This window comes from Nicotiana sylvestris, chromosome 8 (assembly GCF_000393655.2).
Source record: "Nicotiana sylvestris chromosome 8, ASM39365v2, whole genome shotgun sequence".
NCBI lineage: Eukaryota > Viridiplantae > Streptophyta > Magnoliopsida > Solanales > Solanaceae > Nicotiana > Nicotiana sylvestris.
In genome coordinates this window covers 176,038,959-176,049,612 of record NC_091064.1, presented here as the reverse complement: position 1 = coordinate 176,049,612, position 10,654 = coordinate 176,038,959, and the positions used below count along the sequence as shown (strand labels likewise).

General features: G+C 35.2%; 2 protein-coding genes across 2 annotated transcripts; both read left to right on the top strand.

The window, feature by feature from the left end:
• Window positions 1-409: 409 nt before the first annotated feature.
• LOC104234304 (branchpoint-bridging protein-like) lies at window positions 410-979 on the top strand. The gene has a single exon (XM_009787842.2). The coding sequence runs from the start codon at window positions 410-412 to the stop codon at window positions 977-979; it is 570 nt and encodes a 189-aa protein (XP_009786144.1).
• A 1,842-nt stretch (window positions 980-2,821) lies between these two features.
• LOC104234303 (uncharacterized) lies at window positions 2,822-10,420 on the top strand. Its single transcript, XM_009787841.2, has 12 exons — window positions 2,822-3,043; window positions 3,134-3,195; window positions 3,404-3,454; window positions 3,550-3,576; window positions 4,006-4,110; window positions 5,674-5,781; window positions 5,974-6,045; window positions 6,127-6,177; window positions 6,471-6,533; window positions 6,624-6,748; window positions 8,592-8,793; window positions 9,315-10,420. Exons 1-12 carry the CDS (start codon window positions 2,959-2,961, stop codon window positions 10,029-10,031), a joined length of 1,668 nt encoding a protein of 555 aa, XP_009786143.1. The 5' UTR covers window positions 2,822-2,958; the 3' UTR covers window positions 10,032-10,420.
• Window positions 10,421-10,654: the final 234 nt, after the last annotated feature.

Below are 10,654 nucleotides of genomic sequence, written 5' to 3'. Positions count from 1 at the left end.
GTCTATAGTGGGAAAGAATGTATAAATAATTCAAACATGACACTAAACTCTGTATAAATAATTCAAACATGACACTAAACTCTAAGACAAACAAGTCAAAAAGCAACTAAAATTAAAACTTAAATCTCTATTCACCACTTTCTGCAGTGTGTAGGGAACAATTGTTTATATGGAATTGAAAGTAGAAGGATGGTAACTTACCAAGTTGTAAAGCAAACATTTTATCTTTTCTATCCAAAAGGAAGCATATATTCATATTCTACTTTTTGAAAGAGCCTCAAACAAGCATGAATAAGATTCTTGGAAGTGCTAAAAGGTTTTCTATAAAAGCAAAGATCACTTGGCATCACAAGTTTCTTCAATCACAAAACCATTGCAAACTCATCCTTTTGGCTATCTTTGAACTAAAATGAAACATGCCAAAGTTCTTTCACTAGCTCTCATAACAACAAAATGGTCTATTTTGCTCCTTTGTGTTACATTTTCTCAAGCAAATTCTCAAGAAACTAATAATAATACACAAGCAGGCTTACTCTGCATAAGTGATTGTTCAACATGTCCTGTTATTTGTTCACCACCACCTTCCCCTATCAAACTCAAGCCACCACCTTCGCCATCATCGGTACTAGTACAAGCACCACCACCGCCACCACTTTTCGCCCCACTCCGCCCCTCGCCATCTCAGTCTTCTCCCCGTTCACCATCACCCTCCTCGTCACAGCCATCACCTAAATCTCCACCACCATCTTACATTACATATACTGGTGCTCCTCCTCCTCCTTCTCATTCTTCTAATTGTCCTACACCTCCTAGTTCTCCTAATATTATCAATATACCAGCAACTCAGGCGCCACCGGCCAATGGACAGAAGAATTACCCTTACTACTATTTTTATGTTTCAAAGGCAACTTCTTTTCCACTTCATGGCTCCATTATTATTGGATTTTTGGTGGTCTTTCATTTCTTATGCATTTGGTGAAAAGAGAAGCAGGGTATAATTCTTGAAAATCAAGATGGTATATGTATATTTTTTATTCTAGGATATTAGAAAGAACAGTGGTTTTTCTTGACTGGTATCATAATTGTATTTATTACTATATCACATTTTTCAATTCATCTACTAGTATCATTTGAGAAAATGAACGCATTTATGTAATTTTTTTCTTGATCTATTTCTTATCTGTTCCAATATGATTGAAATTGGGTACATATTATCAATAGAAACAATGTTCATACGTATGACTAGATTGTTCTCTACAGTCAACTTCAAGATTGCCAAGATGAAAGAATCTGGATTTGGCTCTAACTTAGCTCATCAAATTGAACTTGTAAAAGTTGTTGGAAAGAATGACACACGATAGTAGAGTTGAGCTGAAAAACCATATAAGTATTGATGTGTGTATCACTGATCATACTTGGCAATGGTTTGGATTCCCATAATGCTGAAGCTTTCTCGCTTAAATGGCTCAAAGGCCTAAATATTGATAAGGTGATGGTTGAATTCTATTGTCAATAGGTGCTCACTGCTCTTAATTCAAATTTGTCTGAATTTGGTACCATCATTTGGCATGTTAGAGGCCTAAAGCCAAGACGTAATAAGAGACCTTAAACTTGTTTAATAATTTTAGATATTTCTGTTGAAGTTTATTCTTTTTATTTTTCGAGATGCAATTACATCTTGACGATGTAACTAACCCCTTTAATATCTGTTAAAACATTACTAACATTTGATAAGATTTTATTAAGTTTAATTTTTAATTTTTTTCTTTTTACATGACCATCAACGTAACTCACTATATAACATTGCCTCCCAAAGTAACAATCATGTAAAAATTTGTATTTAAAACGATGATAAATATTTTACGATCTATTTAGCTTGAAGCATGTCTATTGAGATTTTGAAAGAAAATATCTTACAAATTTAGAACTGTAAATAAAATTTATTCAAGTTGGAGGAAGAAGAACTAGAAAGTAACTACAGATTTAATTGTCTTTCACTCTCATTTGAATTTTCTCAATCAACTCCGAAAAAAGACAATGTAAAATATAAAACTATATTATTAATGATTGGTGACAAAGTAGCGAAAGATAGTTGGAATTTTTTTATCACTATTTAATAATAAATACAATAAATATTTAAATTACGTATAAAAAGAGTAACTTTTGGGACCTCTAATTTTGGGAGGCCTAAAGCGGCCGCTTTAGTGGACTGCGGGTTAAGCCGCCTCTGTCATTTGGGATTATTTGTCTTTGACGAATCGATTTTATGATTTATCCTTCAATTGGACTAAGCAGGATGTGAATAAAACGTCTCACTCCCTTGCTCGAATAGCTTTATAGTATGAAACTCGTGTAATTTGGGATTTCTATACTTCATGTTTAACTTCTATTCTTTATTCTGTTGCTTCTCACTTGGAGAACATAGATAGTTCCTTGATGTAACTCTGTTTTGGCTGGGTTGTTTAATAAATATTTATTGCCTTAAAAAAGCTAAAATAAAATAAAAATACTCATATAATATAGCTCGAAGCAACTTAAAATAAGAACCTATTATTCCATTTTCCGTTTCCCTCCATTACATTAACCTAAAAATTAAGGACACTGTTAGAAAGAAAAGAAAAAAATTTGATCACACTAGAGTAGCAAATTACCAGCTACAGTATTCTGCTTTTGAAAACATCCACTTTAAACAAAATTAATTCAAACAATAATTCTAAAATATTGTTATTCAAACATAGTTATTTTTTATAAAATTATATTCCACATAAATTCTTAAGCCAAAATGTTTAGATTTACAATTATATAACTGATAGGTCACCCACGCCCCTCCCCCGGCGTTTTTGAGCCTCCATTATTAGCTAACCAAAATCTCCCTCGCTCCCCCTCTCACTGTAGAATAAAACCCCAAATCTTGACTTCGGGCAGAATATTTTCCAAGTTAGGGTGGTGAAGTTGGGGATGGAGGAAAAGGATCAGCAGCCAGCAGCACCTAAGATACAGATATACCCCACCTCCACTGGTGAAATCTCTCCCTTTTGGCGAGGTCCTGCTTCATCTCTCTAGTTTTTTGGGTTAGCGTTGTTTGGATTACTTCGTTGCTGAATTTGTAGCTTTGTTTTTTTTTCTGTAACAGAGAAATACGAAAGAGATGCAAAGAAGTACTGGGATATCTTCTACAAGCGCCATCAAGACAAAGTACAGTTTCTTATACCCTCTTTAAACCCTTTGATCTGAATTTACTACTCTAACTATCATTTCCATTTTCCATTTTTTGTCTACTGTTTACTTGTTACATTTGCTCAAGGCCTGATTTTTGATCCTCCTTGAGTGGTTGAACTGATGATGCTTTGCTGTCTTTTTTTTTTTTTGGTGTTTTTTCTTGTGGATTTGAAATTCGAATCAGTTCTTTAAAGACAGGCACTACCTGGACAAAGAATGGGGCCGATACTTCTCTGTGAGTGAACAAGACTATGGAAAGTTATGATTTTTATTCTCAAACTCCGATGGTACATTTGAATATTGATATGATCTTGTTCTTACTCCTTGCAGGGGACTGAGGGGAAAGTCATACTTGAGGTAATTCTCTAGTTTAGTATGCTTTTGTTCTTTTTATCCTTCGAATATTCTGAGCCCCTCTTTTTTGGAAGTATAACAAATGGTTATCTAACAATCTATTTTAGCACAATTTTGTGACAGGATGTACATGCCCGTCTATTTCATCATATAGAGATTATCTCCTGTATTTTCTTAGGAGCTCAATTTGCTACCATCATTTAACTTTTGGTGCCATTGTGGTGTCCACCAAGAGAGTTGTAATTTTCTTATCAGCTTTTTCGGCATTCAAATAAATGCTGTTGAAAGCTCCTAATTTTTTCAAGCTTAGTTAACCTTCTTGTTATGCGATGATCATAATCTAACATATATTTATGTGATATTGTTTGTTAAAGGAATTGGTTCATCTTTTCTTCCATTACACTTGGACTGATGGTATACTGCTTATTACAGGTTGGCTGTGGGGCTGGAAATACCATCTTTCCTTTGCTTGCTACAATACCAAATATATTTGTCCATGCCTGCGATTTTTCACCTCGAGCTGTGAACTTAGTTAAGGTATATATTTAGTTCTTTCAGTGGCCCTCTAAAAGTAACAATGGCATGAAGTATTTGCCCTTTAGTTGTTTAAATATTGTCAGAATCAAGTGGAGGTTGAGAATTTTCAGCTTGTTGGCATGCCCATTTCTCAAAAACCGTACCAAAAAACTTCTAACGAGTCATTGACAAAATCTGGCTCATCTTGCTGCTTGTGTTGGATATGTGCCCTTTCCTTTTTGGATATATCTGCTTCAGTAATATTTATCATATGAGATTTCTTATTTTTGGGTTGGGTTCTTTTTGAAACACATTGCCATGCTATGTCGTTTGTAGAGCTGAGGCACATTAGAATGCCTTAGAGTCCATGATACGTGGGTCTTATAATCTTACGTTGCATTTCTTTCATTTTTAATGTTATCACCACATAACAACATTTCTGTAACAGTTGCTTGAAGGCTAGAACTAACTTTTTCGCAAAGCCAAAAGTTAATAGATCAAAGGAACTTTTCCAATGCTCTAAAGGTTTTCCTTGGAACATGTAATTGGATTGTGTTAAGAATATGTAAATGTGACAAGAGTGTACACCGGCTAAACATGGAAAGCTCGACAATCCCTAGAGTTTTGTCATTAGAAAGATATCTAGACTGTAATTATATGTTCCCTTTTTTTAGGTGATTTAGCTAGCGTTTGACCATAGATTCCCAAATTTGTTTTGAAAAATTTGATTTGGGTGAATTTTGGTTTGAAGATGGAAACGTGTTTGGACATCAGTTTTCAAAACATATTTTACTTTTTTTTTTTGAAAAAACATGAAACATGACTTATATCCACAAATTCTAAAAACTATCACAAATACCCAACCTTCATCTATAACATTCATTATATATTATCACAAACCATAGTCATGGACATAAATAAATTTGGTACAAAATTATCATTTTTATAATGAACTACATAATACACTATCAAATGACCTAGAAGACGAAGCAATATTGTTACAAAATAACAAATGGTGAGCTCTTTTATAAAATACAAAAGTTTAGGGCAATTTTTAAAAAATATAATAGTAATATTTTGGGCCAAAACCAGCTCTTGAGTTGGTTTTGGGTTTTGGGAATTTGTCAAAATATGGATAAATTTTATAAACAAATATTTATTTGCCAAAAAAAATCCAAATAAATTTTGGCAAAATCTATGGCCAAACGGGTCCTTAAAGTATTTAAATTCCAATAGGCTTGAGGGAATAATCAATTCATTCGTTCTCAAAATCACTTCTCTTCTCCCTTCTTTTCATGATATCAAGAGTCAGCCATATTCTTGGTTTACCCAATGTTGCGCCTCCATATTTGTTGTCTACACACCATATGTCCAATCCTGAGTGTGTTTTATTTTTCCTTTTTTTTTTGGGGGGGGGGGAGTTAGAGTGTTCCATGTTGGTTGAGTGTGAGTCAGGTGGAAGAGCAATTTTTATTGACAGGTTGCATGTTAGCTTGTGGTTGATGCGAAGGGTAAGTTTCTTTTTTAGGATGTGTTGCGAAAGTGCAAATACAGTCACTGATTCATGTTAGAAGTTTATTGCAGTCGCACAAGGATTTTGATGATGCTCGGGTGAATGCATTTGTCTGTGATCCAACCGTGGATGACGTAATCCAGCATATTTCTCCTTCATCAGTGGATGTTGTTACCATGGTACTCGGCCAAAGTTTTTTTTCTATAATTTGTGGGCTATTCCACTTTTATCGACACACTTTCTGCATAACAAATTATGTTGGCCCGTAATTATATACTTAAAGCATGACTCTTGAATGTTTATTTCTGTTCCAATTTTGGTTAGATTATGCAACATATATTATTTAACAAATAAGCTGACTAGTTAAGCAGATATTTGTTCTATCTGCAGTATCCCCTGAGAAGATGCCTCTGATGTTACAAAACATCAGAAAAGTTCTGAAGGTGAGATACAAGTTCTTAAATATTTCGTTGGTTGTGCTGTTTGATTTCATTATCATGACTCTTATACTTTTTCCTTTCCAGAAAGATGGCTGTGTCTTATTTCGTGACTATGCAACTGGTGACCTTGCACAGGTTTAGACTTCATCACATAGTATCTTAATCTGTTTATCATTGTATGTTCACCATATTGCATGAACTGATTATTTTTTGTAATAATTTTAGATATACTTATTTGCCTTCTTAAGTTGCATAATACTGTGATGGGATGGCGGCCTTTGAATTTTAACTTGATTAAGTTTGGGTTGTAATATCACTTTTTTGGTTATTTTATCTCTGGACTTACTGATATAATTTTTTTTAATATTAGTTGTTTGAAAATGTAAGTATTTGGGAATGATTTATACGTACATGGTTTGTATTACCAGGAAAGGCTTATTTCCAAGGAACAAAAAATCAGTGATAGCTTCTATGTTCGGGGTGATGGGACTGTAAGTTCTACTGATACAAATTGAGTTTTCTCAGAGAATGGGACTTATATTGTTGATGAGCATCTTATAGCAGCTTATTTCTATCAACAGCGGGCTTTCTACTTTTCTGATGAGTTCTTAGTGAATCTCTTCAATGAAAATGGTTTTGATTCTGAGGAGCACATCTTGTGTTTCAAGCAAGTGGAAAATCGGTCAAGGGAGTTGGTGATGAATAGGTATATGCTTGTTACCTTTTTATTTGTTACTTCCTCCATTTTATTGTATGCGAGTATTTGATTGGATACTAAGTTAGATTGTAGATTGGCTTAAATATTATATTAGTGATATTGAAAGAAAATATTATAGTTGTTGAAAAGTTAGTCATAAAAGTTTAAATTTGAATAGATTAATGAGTTTGAATTTTTGACTGTTGTGACAGTTGTACATAATATTGAGATGATGTCAAACATTTTTTAACGTTCCAAAATGGAAAGAATTTCATATAAATTGGAAAACTTGATAGAGGAAATATCGTATCAAAGTTTAACTTTAACATTGTAATAGATCAATGAATTTGAACAGTTATAAGACCAACAACATTATCAGGGAGTGAATGTTTGGGCGCTGAAGTCCAACACATCCACAAGATGAGTGTTGCCGAGATGCAGATGCTAAGATGGATGTGTGGTCATACAAAATTAGACAAGATTAAAAATGACCATATTCACTAAAAGTTGCAAGTAATTTAGCAAAATTACTTTTACCTTCAAATCCACTAGTTCACAGGTGTGAAATCATGGTGAATGAAGGTGTTTTAAGGAAACAAGGAAGACGTAAAATCACACCGAAGGAAGTTTTCTGGAAAGACCCACAATGTCTTGGAACCCATGCAAACTTAGCGAAAGATATTGGTGTAATGGAAGAGAAAGATGTATATAGGCGATAAAATTAGTTGAGAATAGTGTTTGTCATGTTAGTACATTTACTTTAGGTATTAGTTGAGAATAGCTATTAATGTATAAAAATGAGATGGATGTCTTCTGACAGAACCTTCAATTCTCTTAAATGGTGAAAGATATGTAAAATATTTTACTAGTTTGTGCCATGTCAGGCTAATTTTTGATGGTACATACCTGATCATCTTGAGCTACATTAATGTGGAGGTAGGAGGTATATAGGTTGACTATATACCCCTAGCTTGTTGAAAGTTATAGTTCCCTTCTTGATTATGATCTCATTGAACCTAAATCAGTTTCTTAACCAATTAAAGTGGATTCATAATGTGAAGAAGGAACATGTTTGAAGAGTCCTTGAAGCAATCCTTATTTAGATCAGCCTTCCCCACAGAATCTCTTTGCTTGACATGCAAAGAACTGTAATATTCATTCTCTAAGCTGTGAACTGGCCTTCATAGCAATCCATAAGTATCATTCCTTCCATCCTTTCTGACCTGCAAAATTAGCCATGCCGTTCTTGTCTAACTCTTGCTATTGAAGAGAAAGTTCCTTTGTGTTCAATTCTTCCTTGGGTTGGAGGTTTGTTCAAATCTTAAAGATTTTAGATTTTACCCCCCCATCCAACCTTTCTACCCCTCGGGGTAGCGGTAAGGTCTGCGTAAACACTACCCTCCCCAGACCCCACTAGTGGAATTTCACTAGGTCGTTGTTGTTGTTGTTGTCCCCCTCCAACCTTCGTCTTGAGTATTTGCAGTTTCCCCATGAACTGAGAGGCAACATGTGGAGCAGCTTTGGAGGTATTCCTTAATGGAAACTTGATATTGCACACAGCTCAACATTGCTCTTTCAGTGCTTAAATTTGTTGGGGGTTGTGGTCCTGATAAATTATTTTTTAAAAAATTTTGTCGGGTTTGTGGTGTGGGTTCAAAATGCAGACCACATACAATTAAGAACTGATGCTTAGATGAAGATCAAAGCTAGAGAGTGTATTGCATTAATAATATTCTCTTGTATTGGGGTTTCCCCCCAAAATCTCATCCATTTGATACTTGACTTCGAGTATTATTTTTTGATTTACTGTTGCTGTATTGGATAAAGACATACTTTATTGCTGTGGTTTCAGGCGTTGGGTTCAAGCTGTATTCCGTGTTGGTAGTGGGAAATCTGGAGGGAAAACTGAAAGCAAGGTGAAATTCCTTGGTAAGGATAATGACAAGCCTGAAATACAAAAAGTTGCCCATGAAGACTCTGCAAATGAGACTGAAGTTGATATCTCCGAGGGGATGGCTCTTGAAATGTTTGGTATTTCATCTCCCAAGGAGGAGGTACAGACTTTTCATTCACATCTAGCATTAATTCCTCTTTGCTGTTATGAAAGATACTGAAATTATGAGGATAATAGCACTGACAGGCTAGCGTTTGTGGTGTTTATGCATTAGCACTGACATTATGGTTAAGCAATCATGACCTATGTATACATGTAATGCTTGTGCGTTGATCCAGGGGTGCAAATGATCCTTTTTATAATTCAAATAAACTAAATGTTCTTGCTGTATCTCGTCAAATTTACTTCTGGGATCTGATCCGAGTTTATAGATACAGGTTCCTGATTAAATAGTAATATCAGTATTTCAAAGATTGATACTTTTGGTCAAGGATAGCTGTTGTCAGTTTTGCCTGGGTAGCATATTCTAATATGAACCAGGTGGTTAATCGTAATTGCTTCAGAATTATGAAGTTGGGGTCACTTGAATCCCCCGTAAAAGCTTGTATAAAGTGACTCCTAAATGTTTTAATGTTTTGTCCGCTAGTTACTGACTTACATACTTCTTTGTCAACATTCTAGATTCTTGATGTCATCTCCAGAGACTATTCTTTCAAGATAAATGTCCTCTCAAAAGAGTATCAGCATACCTGCAAATCAACTGGCTTAATGTTATGGGAATCAGCTCGGCTTATGGCTTCTGTGCTTGCTACTAACCAGACCATTGTTTCAGGGAAAAGTGTTTTAGAGCTGGGTTGTGGATGTGGGGGCATTTGCTCTATGGTTGCTGCTAAATCTGCTGATCTTGTGGTTGCCACTGATGGAGACACAAAAGCACTTGATCTGTTAAACCAGAATGTCGCTCTGAATCTCCAAGCATTAAGTCTTGCAAGTCTAATAACAAAAAAGCTTGAGTGGGGAAATAGAGATGATGTAGAGTCCATCAAGAGGCTAAATGATAGAGGTTTTGATGTCATAATAGGCACAGATGTCACTTATGTTGCTGATGCAATCTCTCCTTTGTTTGCAACTGCAAAAAAGCTGATCCGATCTGACAGAGGCGATAAGGAGGATAGTACACCAGCTCTAATCCTTTGTCATGTCTTTCGAAGAGTTGATGAACCATCTATACTTTCAGCAGCGTCTGAATTTGGTTTCAGGTTGGTGGATAGGTGGCCTGATGCACTTACCCGAGCTAGCACATTTCAGAACATTATCCAAAGCTGGTTCTCCCACGGCAATCTTGAAGCTTGTGTTCCTACCACTGCACTGAATATTCTGTATTTCCACAAGTTGTAGGTTCAAATTTGAGGAATTTTGTTATCTGCATCCCGGGAAAGGGGGCACGGTTCAAGAAAGCTGCTCTAGAGTTCTTCGGTCCTGGTTCTTGGCGCTGCCCACAACTCATAGTATTTAACCCTTCAAGGCTTCACGCGTTGAATCTGTGCTTGTGTTAGCGGGTTCCTTATCAGCAAATTGATTTGCATATAGCTAAATATGCTATTTTTATTGTTAGGAAGTTGGAGCTGTTCTTATGGGAAAGATAGTGATACCATTCTCTCTTGGATGCATTCATTCCCTTTGTTGTCTCGATTGTTTACCAAGATTCAGGAAGTTTTTAGTTGCCCAAGCTGAACCATGTATACTTAATATTGTCGTGTTATAGTGAAACCCCTATATCTCTTGAATGCTTGCTATCCCTTGCTGTCTTATTTACCAAGATTCAGGAACCTTTTCATTGACCAAAATGACCATATCCTTCATATTGGTTTGTTATGATGCTGAAATATGGTGTATGCATCTTTTTTACAGGGATCAAGAGCGCTTTATTATTATTATTATTATTATTATTAATTTTTCGTTGTTGTTGTTGTTGTGGTTTTTCCTACTTAAAACTAAGAGTGGTAAGTAATCTAATCGGG

Excerpts from the sequence above, each read along its gene's own strand:
- LOC104234304 (XM_009787842.2), top strand. The coding sequence starts at position 410 with ATGAAACATGCCAAAGTTCTTTCACTAGCTCTCATAACAACAAAATGG.
- LOC104234303 (XM_009787841.2), top strand. The coding sequence starts at position 2,959 with ATGGAGGAAAAGGATCAGCAGCCAGCAGCACCTAAGATACAGATATAC. Across the intron at positions 3,196-3,403 it reads ACAAGCGCCATCAAGACAAA|TTCTTTAAAGACAGGCACTA; the intron begins GTACAGTTTCTT and ends AATTCGAATCAG. Across the intron at positions 6,178-6,470 it reads CAACTGGTGACCTTGCACAG|GAAAGGCTTATTTCCAAGGA; the intron begins GTTTAGACTTCA and ends TTGTATTACCAG.